This window comes from Pteropus vampyrus, unplaced genomic scaffold (genome assembly GCF_000151845.1).
Source record: "Pteropus vampyrus isolate Shadow unplaced genomic scaffold, Pvam_2.0 Scaffold306, whole genome shotgun sequence".
In the NCBI taxonomy this organism is placed as follows: domain Eukaryota; kingdom Metazoa; phylum Chordata; class Mammalia; order Chiroptera; family Pteropodidae; genus Pteropus; species Pteropus vampyrus.
This window is the reverse complement of record NW_011889087.1, coordinates 226,687-241,520: the sequence shown is the minus strand read 5'-3', so window position 1 is coordinate 241,520 and position 14,834 is coordinate 226,687. Positions and strand designations below refer to the sequence as shown.

Here is a 14,834-nt window from a genome sequence, read left to right as displayed (position 1 = left end):
CCTTATAGGTAACTAACTGCTTTTCTCTTGCTTTTAAGATTCTCTTTGTATTTAACTTTTGGCATTTCAATTATGATGTGTCTTGGTGTGGGCCTTTTTGGGTTCATCTTTTTTGGGACTCTCTGAGTTTCCTGGGTTTGTGTTGTATGCCTATTTCCTTCACCAGGTTAGGGAAGTTTTCCATCATTATTTCTTCAAATAGCTCTTCAACTTCTTATTTTCCTTCAGGTGCCCCTATGACATGGGTATTTTACATTTAGTTGCATCCTATAGGCTCCTTAAATTATTATTATAGTCTTGGATTCTTTTTTCTTGCCATTCTGATTGAGCATCCTTGGCTTCCCCATCTTCTATATCAGTGGTTTGATCCTCTTCCTTATCCATTCTGTTTATTCCAATATACTCTTCATCTCAGATAATGAGTTCTTCAATTCTGACTGGTTCCCTTTTATAATTTCCATTTCCATTTTTATCTCTTTGTTAAAGTTCTCACTGAATTCATCTACCCTTCCCTAAGTTCATAGAGCATCTTTATAACCAGTGTTCTGAACTCTGCACCTGTTAGATTGCTTGACTCCATTATTTCTGGATCTCTGTTCTATTCTCTCATATGGTTTCTGCTTCTTTGTCTTCCCATTTTGGCTGCCTTTCTGTGTTTGTTTCTATGTACCAAGCAAAGCTCCTAAGTCTTCCAGTCTTATTAGTGTGGCTTTGTGTAGTAGGTGTCCAGTGGCACAGTCCTGTGAGGGGTTCAGCTGCAAGCTAAGTTTAGCCCCAGCCTGTGCCCCTCCAGGGCCCATCTGTTATGATTCGGCAAGCAATCCACAGATGCTGTGTTTATAGTTGCTTCAAGAAACCACACCAGAAACCGAGGCCAGCTGCCACCAATGTGAGTTTTGGTGCTGCTCAGCAAGGAGCACCGGACTCTCCAGACTCTCTAAGGACAGAAATGGATGTGGCTTGGGGGCAGGGAGGGCAGCGTGAGTTGGGGGAAGCGGAGTTTAAACTGGGCGGAGTGACCTCTTGTCATCCAGTTTGATGACTTCTCAGCTATACCCACGCTGTGTCCACACACTGGGAGCAGGGGAAGGTTCAACAGAGAAACAATGAATAGCACTAGCACTTCCCAGGAGAGAGCCTTGCCTCCGGCCCTCACTCCAACAACTCAGTGTCCCCCTGTAGGTCCCTGGTGCCCCCCATGTAGCCCACTCAGCGCTGGTGCTCAGAGTAAGCAGGTCCGTCACTGCCGAAGTCCGCTTGCAGAAATGGCCTCTTTAAGAGGCATCTGCAGCTGCTGCAGCCTCTGTCCCACTCAGCCGCTCAGGACCAGGCAGCCTCGCACCTTCACCCCCTCCTACCTTCTACATTGCAGGTTAATTATTTCTCCTCCTAGCTGTAGCGCCTTTGTTCATCTAGATCCTAGGCAACTTTACTTGACGTTTGCTCTGTGTTTGTCGCAACTTTGTCTTGATTGCAAAAGGGATGAACAAAGTCTCTATCATCTACGCCATTTTTTTCTCACTGACCTCGCCAAACACAACTTTTACCTGTGTATCAGTAAAGGACTGTGATCGAAACCTGGATATTCTAGCAATGAACAAGGCTTTCCGTCTACAACTCTTTTTTTCTTTACTATACAAAATTACAAGAACAAGTATCTTCTGCATTTATTCTCTACCTACAAGAACACTTTACCCCTAGATCTTTGCATGGTTCATAAAGGAAGGAGTAGCCTTCTTTTTCCGAGCTTTTTAAAAAATAGCACCATATTTCACTGTCCCCTAATTTTCTTACCATGATTCACTTTTTTCTTCCTATAACTTATTGCTATCTGTCTTTATACATTTATTGGCTTACAATCTGACTTTTACCAGAACTAGAATGTAACTCTAGTTCTAGAGAAACGATCTATCTGTATTGAAGCCTAGAAAAGACTTTCGCTAGGACATCATATATACTGAATAAATGAACTGAAAGTAAATAGGCCAAAAAAGTAACCTTATTTGTTTATATTAGAGACATTTTATTAATGTGCAGGGTGGTTTTTTTCTTTTTTCTTAAGTTTAGAGGGTGAGAGGAGAAAATGCTTTGGAAGGAGAACTGGGGAGGAAATTTAAGCTGAAAATCAAAATTTTCTTTGGCTTTAGGTTAATCATCTTCTCCTCTTCTGGTATAAATAATAACTTAAGCAACTAATGTCATTAAAATTAAAAGGATAAAAGCCTTATGATAAGGACACCGTGTTCTCAACTACATACAATTTTCATCATAGCATCCCTCGAATTTATAAAGTGTATTAAATGGCAAATTTCACCCTGTAGGAACTCTGAATATAGCAGAAAGAATTCTGTCAATATCTATTACATGGTAAATAGATATCTTCAGATCCAACTAAGTAGAGTACAAATGTTCCACATAAGAATGTATGGATAACTTGGATTCTCTATAAATATATCTCAAGTAACCCTCAAAGAATTTAAATTGCTCGCCTCTTAACACAAGAAAGAACTATTTATAAATTATAAATACCAAGAAAATAAATACAAAGACATTATATATAATAAATATTGACCTTTTAGACCTATCTTTCTCAAGCACAGACATTTTAATTAAATTTAAATTATCTGTAGAAAGGCATACATAACTGTTTTCTACACTTACTTGCATGTACTCTGAAAGTTCAAAATAGGCCCTTCCAATTTGGCACAGCACCCAACCAGTATTGTAGTGATGAGAAGGTAGGTGGCTCAAGATATTTATAGCTTCTTTGCAGTTGTATGAACACAAAGCTAAGTAACCTTTCCCCATTTCACGAAGAAGGCTCATCAAACCTTCTAGGAGAAAAAAATGTAGTAAACAAAGGAGAAAAACACAATAAAACAGTTTGGTATTCTAGGAAGGCTAATTATAAAATAATTCATTAAAAATTCCAACATCTATCTAGAAAAACTGAAAGGCACTTTAATGAACATAAAGAAATTTATTTAAAATAAGCGAATAAAATAAAATATAAAGAAGATATTAAACATTTAAAACAGACCTGCTGCTGCTTTCTGTAGATTAAATGCCTGGATCTGAGGTGTGATTGTGGAGATTTTTCCTTCTGAAATGATGGAAGAGTCCAATTTTGTAATTTCCAGGCTATCATTTATGTTAGGTTGAGTTATTCCTCCTTTATTAGTTTTACTTTTTGTTTTTCTGTTTGGGATTTTAGGTGGAAACTTCATTTTTAATTTTTTGCTATTCTCCTATAAAAAGCAGGAAAGTCCCGCACGGGTTACACTCATGGATTTTAGACATTCCCCCAACCGTTTCTCAGATATCAGATATAAATAAATGCACAGTCTTTACCAATGTATATTTTTCTCAGAAGAAATTTTATAAAGACAAGTCTTTAAAGTCATTAATTTCAAATGAAATAATTCTGAAAATAAATCATATTAATAGAACATTTAAGGTAAATTAGCATTAAATATTGCTCTTTCCTGAAATTATACCGCTTTCATTTATTATTTAAAAATAAGAATATAAGCAGATGCAATACTACTTGTCTCAGAGCATCATATTTGATGGCATAAAACTGTTAATCTGTATATGTCAGAGTTAAAAACTGTCTATAATATTTGTCAATGGACCAAGAAAATTTACCAGAGGTATAACGAGGCACTCCAATTGTGCAAAGAAATGTGCAAAGAACACAGAAAATTTCCATTTACTCTTCCCCTAATTTTCACCAATGATAATATCTGATATAACCATAGTGTATCATCAAATCCAGGAAATTGGAATTGGTACAATATTATCAACCAAACTACAGATCTTATTTGGATTTCATCAGTTTTTAAACGCACCTTTATTTTTTGGTGTGCACAGTTCTATGAATTTTATCATGGAGCGCAGTGTAATCAACTGCCACAATAAAGATACAGGACTGTTTTACCAGAACACAAAGAAATTCCCTTGTGCTGTGCTTTCATAGTCACACCTCCCCCGACTCTGAAACTCCTAATCACTGATCTGCATTCCACCATAATTTTGTCATTTCAACAATATTATTTATTAAAGGACTGAGAAAATTTACAAACGTTATAGATGACCCTCCAAATTAAAAAAAATTTAAACAGTCACCTAATCTATTTAGAGATTGCATCATCAATGACCAGAAATTTTAGAGGGGGATGCATTAGGTAAATGTGACATGCAGAAATCTTTAAATTACCTTGGTTGTAGAACTGTCACTAGTAAAAAGTCGTGAACTTCTTCGAGGCAGTGCATTTGGGGGAGATGTGATAGTAGGGCTCAATACCTGAGGTGTTGTACTAAAAAAAATTATAAAAGTAGACTTTTTTTTAGCATTTTATTTTATTATTACTTTCAAGTATACAGTACATTGGTTAGACATTTATATAGTTTTATGAAACAATCCTTCTGATTACTCTATGGCCCATCTGGCTCTCCACCTAGCCATTACAATACTGCTGATTGCATTCCCTATGCCATACTCCTCATCCCCATGACTATCTATCAACTACGAATTTGTACTTCTTTAGCCTTTCATCCCTTTCTCCGAGCCCTCCAACTCCCTGCCCCTTTGGCCGTCACCAGATTGTCCTGTATATTTGTGAGCCTGTTTTCGATTAGTTCTTTTTGTTCCTTAGATTCCTCAAATAAGTGAAAAAGTAGACTTTTTAAAAAACTCCATTTATTAACTATCGCTTCAATTCGGGTAGTTTGAAAAATATGCATTCAACATGTTTGCACTCTAAAGTTGATGAGTTTGGTTAGTCCTTTGCTCGTCCGTCTATGAAAACGCAGATTTAAAAACTATTCGTGTTACCATAAAATAATGAAGATTATTATAGATCTTCCCTCTATTTGAAATTGCTAATTTGAACTTAAAACAATCGACATAAAAATTCTAGATCAATAAATGGTAAACGCATCTATAAACCAATTTTCTCTAGCCCTCATTTGCAACTATAGCAAATTAGAAAAAAGGAAAAGACAGTTGGACAGACTGTCTCCATGCAGGGATACTTGCCAACAAATTCCACCAGAACAACTGATACTTGAGAATTTATTTCCCTGTACATTCAAATAGACACATCAAGGTTTATAGAGCAAAAGGAATCTAACAATCACTTGGATACATTTTTTACTTTAAAGGCAACTCCTCAAGATACAAGAATTCCACTCTTAGAAAGCAAGTAAACTTAAAACCTAAAATTATCTACTTGAGACTAGGAGAGTCTATGGAGTAAAGTATTTACAGTTTATACAGTTTATAGGAAATCCTAAAAGTTACCTGAGTTTGGGTCAAAGAGGTTACTGAAAAGAGATGCTGACCAGTGCATAAAGAAATACCCAGGCTGTCCTTAATCCTTTCAAAAGGCAGAATCACAACACAGGGATTTTAGCAAGTGAGGTCATTTGGGTTGAACAATTAATTTTTTTAATGATAAATTTTCAAATTAAGGCTATTTTAAAGAACAGCTTAAGATTTACAACAAAATTGAGGGGAAGGTAGAGATTTCCCATGTACTCTCTGCCCTCCCACACGCACAGCCTCCCCCATCATCAACATCCCCCACCAGAGCAGGACAATTGTCACAGCTGATGATCCTGCTCTGACACTTCATAATCATCCAAAGTCCACAGTTCACATTAGAGTTCATTCTTGTTTTTGTGCATTCTATGGGTTTGGACAAATGCATAATGACATGTACCCATCATTATGGTATCATACAGAATATTTTCACTGCCCTAACAATCCTCTGTGCTCTGCCTATTCACCTTCTCCCTCCAACCTCTGGCACCCATTGATTTTATTATACTGTCTCCATAGTTTTACCTTTTCCAGGAACGAATTCATTTTCCTTTATTTAGTAGGAACAGTTATGTGTCATTAATACAACAAATGTGAATTATATTTTGTCAATAAGATTATCTAATTATAGAAAAAAGTTCTGTCTGAGAAGTGGGAGGGAATAACTTCATAGCATGGATCAGTTTATATGTAGAACAAGCCTGAAAAGATGCTGAGATTGCTTTAAACAGACAGAAGCCTGAAGGCAACATCAATCTTGGGATAGAAGTGAAAATAATTAAGAGAGTTCTGGAGTTTGGGGGTTAAAGAAGACAAGCTCTTTCTATTTTATAATTTTCACTAGGTTCTGTTAGTTTCAAAGGGCAATTTGACAAAAAGGAAAAAAAAATGCTCTACGTCTGAAAGGCACCAGAAAAATGAAGCAGGATACCGAGTTCGAAACATTGGTTATGTCATATAAAATGTGTGTGTGTATTTTTATAGATTGCCTCTGTTTAACTAGGAATTTGACAATGAAATGTGTGTGCACCAGAATCAGACTGTTCAGATTTGTAATCAGGCTCTCCCACTTACTAATGTGATTGTGTGTTGGTTATATTAAACATTTTTTAAACAAAGTTTTTGTAAATAGCATCATTTTATGGCTTTGTAATAAAATATGGAATGTCCTAATAGTTATAAAAAATGCCCTGGAAAGATTATAGAAATGATTTTTAGAGAATAGCATATGTGTAGAAAATGATGACACAAACTTTCTTGGGTGATTTAGCTGAGAGTACTATGTTATTCTAACCATCTCCCAAAAAACCCCAAAACGAACAAACAAAAAACCCACAATTTTTTAAATAGCAGACTTCTGCCAATTATGAGAAGTAATATGGACCAGATTTATTTTCCCATCTTAAACGGTAATACTGAACAAAAGATATGAAACAATGTTTTTCAGACACTGGATAGCGGGTAGCACATGCCTGAAGAGTTCTGAGGATGCAGCACAGGGAAGAACACAGAGCTCAGTGGTCTCCATGTGCTGAGAATTCAGAGAAGCCAAGGCAGCTAGAATTTGCAGGTCAGGGTACCCGAAAGGAAAGAGCTACAAAGAGAGGAGCTCCAAAGATCCGCAGGAGGCTTCCCTAGAGTCTTCAGTTCAAACTGACCAGTGTAGGTATTTGAGTGTTGTATAATAAAGGATTTACCTTGTCTCTGTCCCAGGTTCTCAGGAGGAAGCTTCTAAATCCTCAGTTTCCCAAGAGATAGGAATGTATTTATTATTAATGGTGGGCCCTGGGACCACACCTGAGTTTATGCTAATGAAGTGACTCATGGTGGACCCTCAGACAGTTTCAGGATGACAAAATAAAGAGTAGCTATTTAATAAAGCAATGTTATAGGTTGAATTGTATCTCCAAAAAGATATGTTGAACGTCTCACCCCCAGGACCTGTGAATGTGATCTTATTTGGAAATAGGGTCTTTGCAGCTATAATCAAGTTAAGATGAGGTCACTGGGGTGGTCCCTAATTCAGTAGTATGATGTCCTTAAAAGAAGAGGTAAATCTGAACACAGAGACACACAGGGAAGATGGCCACGTGGAGACAGAGGCTGATACTAAATTATGCTACCACAAACTAAGGAATGCCTAGGGCTACCAGAAGGTAAAAGAGAAAGGAAAGATCCCCCTCTAGAGGCTTCAGAGGTTGTATGGCCCTGTCAAAACCTTAATTTTGGATTATAGTGTCTAGAACTGTGAGTAAATAAATTTCTCTGGCTTTAATTTGTAATGCTTTGTTACGGTAGCTGTAGGAAATTAACATAGGCAATAAAGGAGAGACAATGGAATCAGTAAGACAAACAACACAAAATTATTACTAGTTGATGCTCATTATAATATTTATATATATATTACTTGTTTAGTTTTAAGTGAAATGTATGATTCAATAAATTGTTTAAATATTCTTTAGGATTAGCATATATTCGGCCCATATCACATTGCTCTATAGGAGGCCTCAGGCTCCTCATAACGGAGCCCCGGGAAATTACTGTCACCTATCTTCAAGCTGGCACTCATGAAGATACTCATCATCTTCACATTTTAGAAATATTGAGGCCTTTTATATAGTCAAGGTATATGCACATGTGTGGCTGCTTTAAGACTTATGGTACATGTTCACTATATTAGGAGACAGAGTTGTATCTTCCTTTTAAAATATTAGCTATTATTTAGTTTTGAGTCCTTGAACAGGAAAATAAATCTTATTTAACACCATTTCTGTATGGAAATGGATTTGTTATTTGAAGAGTTACTAGATTAATTTTATCATCTGTTTATAAAAATGTATAATATGGGAAGGGGAGAATAAAACCTATCTGTACTTGACCAATGGAGAAGGTCGTGTAAATAAGAAAATTATTTTGGAGGAGTGTTCAAAATACCCAGTTTAAACAAATTCATGAGACAGAGTAAACTAAAAAATATTTTAGCTAATTCTTGTCTTGATTTGCATTATAATACTCAACTAAAAATTACACTAATCTTTTCAGTAAGTTAGAAATCTCAAATTTGACAAACTCAAAATTTATAATAGTCACTCCAGAATTCTTAGGAGACTCAAAACTTGCCTAAATTGAAATATAACCATGTTAAGGCAAGAAAAACTGAACAATATCAAATACCATAACAAATACCTTGTTTGTGGGCCAGAACTTTGTGTTTGTGCAACGAGAACTGGAGTCACCTCTCGACTATTTCCACTCTGTGAGAAGACAGACTTCGTTCCAGTTTGGCCGATTCTGGCAACGGACTGCAAAACACAAAAAGTCTAAGGTTTATGAATTATAAATTGTGTTATAAATGATAAAAGACACTGTGCTGCTTCCATCTTCATTTTCCCCAATGCGTGCAAGATTTCATAACATACACTGTCATCTGAAAACATGGACTATTAATGTCATTATCAATGTTATATTAGAATGAACATCAGAATACTTCCACATTTTAACTTTAGTATTTTTATCTTTATCTTACCCTTTCATCTTTTACTTTAGTTTCTAAAAAAAGGCTCAAATTTCCTGAAAGCCATTTATTACATATCTTTTCCAGCTGGGGCTAAGTGCTGAAGAATTTTAAGACAGTTATATTCTCAAGATTTATGATTTAACTTAGTATACATAAAAAATAATAATATAATATTTCATATTCCTTCTTTGGCCCTTAGTAAAAACAGTTCTATACAGGTATCCCTCACTTTTTGAAAGTTCGTGTTACACTACTTTGCTTTAACGAAATACCTACATTAGTACCTGTTTTTGCTAACCAAAAGAAACCTGAAGAGGATTTTCCCTTTTATGAAAAAAGGTGGAAAGCAAATAGTGTTCAGTGTCTCTTTCGCAGTGAGCTGGTACAGAGGCATCGTGTGCCCCCAGCACGACAGCAGCATCGAGAGGCTCCCTCCCTGGGAACTACACTCAGCATTTCAGCATCAGCTACCATGGCTTTGAAATGTGTCCATGAGCATCTGTGTTTTAATCTCGATTAATTTTGTGCATCTGTTACAAGATGTGTCCTAAAGTATCAGAAGAGCCTAAGAGAGCTCGTTAAGATATCATGCTTAGTGAAAAACTTGAATGTAATTAAGTGTTTCAATCCTGGTGAACCGAGTAAAGACATTGTGCATATGCCGAATTTGGGGTCTGGAAATGCTCAAATTTTTTCCATATAAATTAATGGTGACTGTTTCTTGCTTTAAGCCAGTTTGGCTTACAGAGGTTTCATGAATACTCCACTTTCAGATAGCGGGGAAAATCTATAGCAGAGGAGTATATAAAAAAAAAGAAATTATCCAATTATTTTCCAAATTCTAAGGATATTACTCTTAGAATTAAAATTTCTTTCCACTGTATTCTATCTCTCATTAACCAGTCTCTCCTCCCTTTGAGGGGGAAAGAAAACTTTGCTTGTCCCTTTCTGTCTTCTCTAATTTATCACCTTATTTCTATTCATTTTCTCACTTATCTTCACTATAAAGTGATCTATGACTATTGTATTAGTAGATATTTAAAATTTTTTTTACTACCAGATAATTTTCTTCAAAACTTAACTACTACTTTCATAGTCACTATACATAATTCTTAAACTGTACATTACAAATAATCACTAATAATCATTTTCTCATTAGATATGAAAGCCTTATTTTAGCTTTTCCTACACTCACCATCACTGACCATCTCCTCCTTTTGAAACTTATGTATAACTTCCAGAATAGTATAGTACCTTTATTATTTGTTTCACCATTTCATTTGCTAACATCTCTTTCTTCCACTAATTGTACTCCTTAACTACTCTCTCTTTCCCTAGGAGAGCTGGCCATTTTAACAGCTTTAATTGTTATTTCTATCACTAGGCCATATTCTTTCCTCTATGATTAACTATCCGCTAAATATTTTCACCTAATCTACCACCACTTCAAAATAAAACTTTATACTCCTTCCTCCTCTTCCTTCTACATTCACCCAAGGGACAAAACTTAAAGTCAATATTGGCCCTTCCTCATTTAACAAAGAACTAACTATGTACTGCACTCACTACTCGGTTTGCTATTTTGGATTGATACTGCATGCAGACCTAAAAGTCCAGCTTTTCCAAGAATGTCTTCTAACAGGTTGAGAAGAGAACACAGGCAGCAGAGGATGAGACAGTAGTGGCTTTGATTACCTGGGCAATGAAAACATATACCTCTTCATTGCCTAACTTGTCCTTGATTGAGATGGTTTGCCTGGTTTTGGCTTATTTCCCCTACCATGCTATTATGCCTCCTCATAACTATAATAACTTCCACGATTATATTTAATTCCCATAACAATATAATAGCAGGTAGTTGCCAACTTTCAGAAATCACATTTAAAATAATCTACACATTAACTACTTTGCGGTCCCTTTTTACCGCTCTTGGAGTTCTTATTATCACTGATTAAGGAGCTAATATAGAAAATCATATTTTACAGACTTTAAGGAAGTTCCGGAGTAACAGAGTAAAAACAACAAGATGAAACATGTCTCTAGGAACGTAAGGGGGCTATATTAGTCATTCTACATACTAGACTAGTAAGACTTATTTAGCTTCCATTTCTTAAACATCTATTAAGCATGGCAACTGGCATTTTACACACATAACCTAATTTAATTCTCACAGAAGATGCTCTGTGCCACAGATACCTTGTAAACAAATGGCACTCTGGCCTCTACTGCCACAGACCATTATAAAAGAACATTATAAAAAGAGCCTTAAAACTTGTTACAATATTTTTTTTTAAGAATACTGTCAAGTATTTTTCACTTTATTACATATTTACTATAAATTTACTACACATCTATTAGGATACACCAAAAGAATTTTATTATCAGAAATAGTTGGCTTTATGTGAATCAATCTTTTTCTCATTTTAATGTTAGTATAATTAAAAACAAATGGTGGTAGGGACAAGTAAAAACAATGGCATATATAATTTCTTATTTATAGTCAAAGAAGCAATCTTAATTTTATAAAAAAAGGAAATTAAAAGTAAAAATCTGAATATGCTGCACTGAAATAAACTATACTTGTGAGTTATAATCTTATGTGGCCAAAAGAGTATCTAGCTTTGTGTCTCTGACTATAACCAGGAGGCTATGACAATGATAACCTTCTTTTACATTCAGATCAATAACTCTAAGGCAACAACGATCATATAAAGTTAGAGTCTCCCTGAAATTCCTTTAACAGATTGGAACTTTAAATGAATTTCATTCATCAACACACAAACTGTATGTTACATAGAAAATACCTTTTTTGAAGGGGCTCCGGTGGGTGGCACGTCAATTACAGAAGATGTATTAGTGTAGTTTTGTAAATAGGATCCATCTCCAGGACTTGGGGTTTCTAATGGCAAAATCCCAAAACTGAGAAGAGGTTGAAATCAAGGTGTCAAAAAGTCATCAAGGCATATATAAAGCAGCAGTATACTTAAATTAGAAGGTCTAAAAGGAAGAGAATGGCAAATCAGTCTTGGGGGCAGTGAGGATCTAAGGGGCAGATTAAAAATAAGCTGCGAATGTAGGCTATTCCACCCACCAAAACTAAAATTAAAAAAACAAACAAAAAAACAATGAAACAAGACTAAATTGAGCAGTAACTACTGATCTCAGGAGATTTACTTGATACAAAGAAGAGTGGCCTTTATAAAGGCTAAGTTCCAAATGATCAAATTACTTCAAATTCCTGGAATTTATGGGATTTAGATGCTACTACAGAAAAAAATGTCTCTAGAGACCACTGATTCATTTGTGGATTCACTGAGTTGTAATCTCATGGTTATGCTATTTTAGTAGATCTCTGGCCCTGTTCTAGCATATAACTTTTTATTTAGATACGTTTGAATATGTGTCCTCTGGGCTGGGTTCCTGCATTTATATATACATACACATCTAATAATTTTGACAAAATATTTCATATTGATGGGTGTCATTCCTTCCTCCATGTTTTAGAAACCAGCACTTTAACAACCACTGCTGTAGCTCTGATTATATCATAGGCATTCCAACATTTCAAGAGGTTCATTGCTATTCACTGACACACAGCCATAAAGACAATATCTTTTAATGTATACACTCGCTGTAAAAGGCATATTTAAGAGTTTTAAATTTTCTCCAATATTTAATATTTTTTTTTATCACAAGTACTATATTTTTTTACTTCATTTTCTGAAAACAGAATAGATCCAGTATTGACTTATTAAATGCCTCTATTTCAATAAGGATTTAGAAGCTGCTATTCACATTAATTTATATTACTAATAATATGCATTATTATAAGATCATTTAATATTACAGTACATTTTAAACTATCTTTTGTCTTACCTTGGGGTTAATGGGCTAAGAGCAGCTGGTCCTCCTAATAAGCTTCGACCAGTTTTTGGTTTATTTTGAACCTGTTTAGATAATATGGAAGTTCCTGTTCCAAGAGGGACAGTATCTGGTGAAATTACAGCTGAATCAATATAAGATACTGAGGAATCTGTATTCAAGGAATACTTTGAATTGGAAGATTCTAAATTCAGTCTGTTTAATTCCTGAAACAGAAAATTTCTACCATGTCATTTACAATACATTATTTAGTTCAGATCATTCTTTTTCGTTTACATGACATTTTGAACACTACTGTATGATACACTTACAATTGTGTCCTGGGGTGTTTCCGTAAGAACTGTCTCAGGCTGTCTGTGAGATAAATTATGATTAGATACTACTGTTGTGCAGGAGTTAGGCAGACAGTTGCTAAAGTTATGTAAAGATGTTAATTTAAATGTTTGGTCAGGATCTGGCTTTTCACCTGTGAAGGGAAAAAAAAAGTTTTTGGGGAATTGGGTTTTATTTTTTTTTAGGTATGCATAAATCAGTGGAAATAAATCCTTAACAGAGTTTTAAAGTTCTCCTGTCTGTTTCAGATGATCAAATTTACCTCCCCAAAGCCCATCCATCAATTTACTGCAGAATTTTACCCCTAAGATAAAGCTGTAAATTTAGGAAATAAACAAAACTGCAATGACACTGATTTTAAATATAATAAGTCACAGGAAAATGCAGATTTCTGTTTTACAGCAGAAAGCAAAGATCCAGATCTCACTTTGCTCGAGATAAGAAGTGAGGGTAGAGTTGAAACCCAGTAAGTATTACAGTAAAGTTTTAAGCACTTCCACGTACACAGACATGACAGTGTTTTAAAATGATCCTTTATGCATCCTAGAGCATGTACACTGAGACACTCTTTCTCCTTATTTTCCAAGTCTTATTTATATAACAGTTTCTGCTTTGGGGATTCTATTTATTTCTTATACAGAAAGCTATTTTGTTTTGGCTAGTGTTATACTTATAATACAACTCATTCTAGAGGACACAAGAAAAGCCACATTATTCCTGAAACATGATTCCACTTTATTTTTTATCTCAATTTTAACAACCATTAGCTTTGAAAAATATTTTTCTTATGGATAATTTGTATCACTTTTCAAAAATTAAGCAGGGGGAGAAAAAAAGAAGAGGAAATGGGGGAACCCTCCCCATGCCACCTCTACAAACCTACCTATTTCACATAATGATTCAAAGGGGGACCAGAGGAAAGGATTTAAACTAAGGCTCTTTTGGTAACATTCTGATCCTTTGGCAAGCCGATCTGTCTTGCTGTAAAGACAAACAAAGAGATTAGACAAGCTACAAAAACCAAAACATGTATTATAAAGAAATGTTTGATAAGTCTTATAAAGTTCTGAGAACACTCTTGAGGCTTCTCCAGACCACCAATTTCCCCTTCTTACCATTTTCCAATCTCTATTACTTAGGGCAGTTCATGTCAAAAGTCAGGTGAAAGTAAACAGTATAGGAACCGAAAGGAATGCTGACAAAATAAGCTATGATTGTGTTCTTGAATATTACAACGTTCTTGGAACAATCTCGAAATTGAGACAAGCATTGTTACATCCCTAGTTTTTAAATGGGAGGGCGGATGGGGTTGAGGGTTAGTAAGACTCACTGGAGCTTTCAGGTAAACAATATTAATCACCTGGTCTGAGGTTGAAATTCTTCATTGTCTAATGGAAAAAAATTAAGATACGGCAATTACAAAACTCTAAGGTTTTATGAAGGACCAGATGTCATCTAACCAAGGTTTCAAAAGAACCCTGAAATGAAACTATCAGCTAAAACATATAATCTGTTTATGTGCTATCAGTATAATCTCAGAGACTATAAAGAAGGCCTCCTTGGGGAACTGGATATTAGTTTGCCTTCCAAATTTTGCGAGTGAGTAGAAACTAGAATAAATGATGTACTAAAGAAAAGAAAATACCACCAGCTGACGGATGTCTAGCTTCCTACACCTGCTAATTTGATCCAATAAACACATGGACAACAAGGGAAGCAGGAACAGGCAGTAGACTTTCAGAAAATATAAGTAAGTTTTATCGAAGTCTATACCTA

The 14,834-nt window shown here is 35.2% G+C and overlaps 1 protein-coding gene across 9 annotated transcripts in view; it reads right to left on the bottom strand.

The window, feature by feature from the left end:
* The window catches only part of CDC27 (cell division cycle 27), a 59,759-nt gene that overhangs the window by 17,348 nt on the left and 27,577 nt on the right, over nt 1-14,834 (bottom strand). For 4 of the 9 annotated variants that reach the window (XM_023521583.1, XM_011377083.2, XM_023521586.1 and 1 more), the window contains 8 exons: nt 13,942-14,039; nt 13,037-13,191; nt 12,720-12,931; nt 11,648-11,762; nt 8,513-8,628; nt 4,220-4,319; nt 3,041-3,248; nt 2,662-2,834 (listed from right to left, as the gene is read on the bottom strand). In XM_023521583.1, the coding sequence (XP_023377351.1) occupies nt 2,662-2,834; nt 3,041-3,248; nt 4,220-4,319; nt 8,513-8,628; nt 11,648-11,762; nt 12,720-12,931; nt 13,037-13,191; nt 13,942-14,039 (1,177 nt within the window). Of the gene's footprint in view, nt 1-2,661; nt 2,835-3,040; nt 3,249-4,219; nt 4,320-8,512; nt 8,647-11,647; nt 11,763-12,719; nt 12,932-13,036; nt 13,192-13,941; nt 14,040-14,834 lie in introns of all 9 variants that reach the window. The other 5 variants (XM_023521582.1, XM_023521584.1, XM_023521587.1 and 2 more) reach the window with 3 other exon arrangements.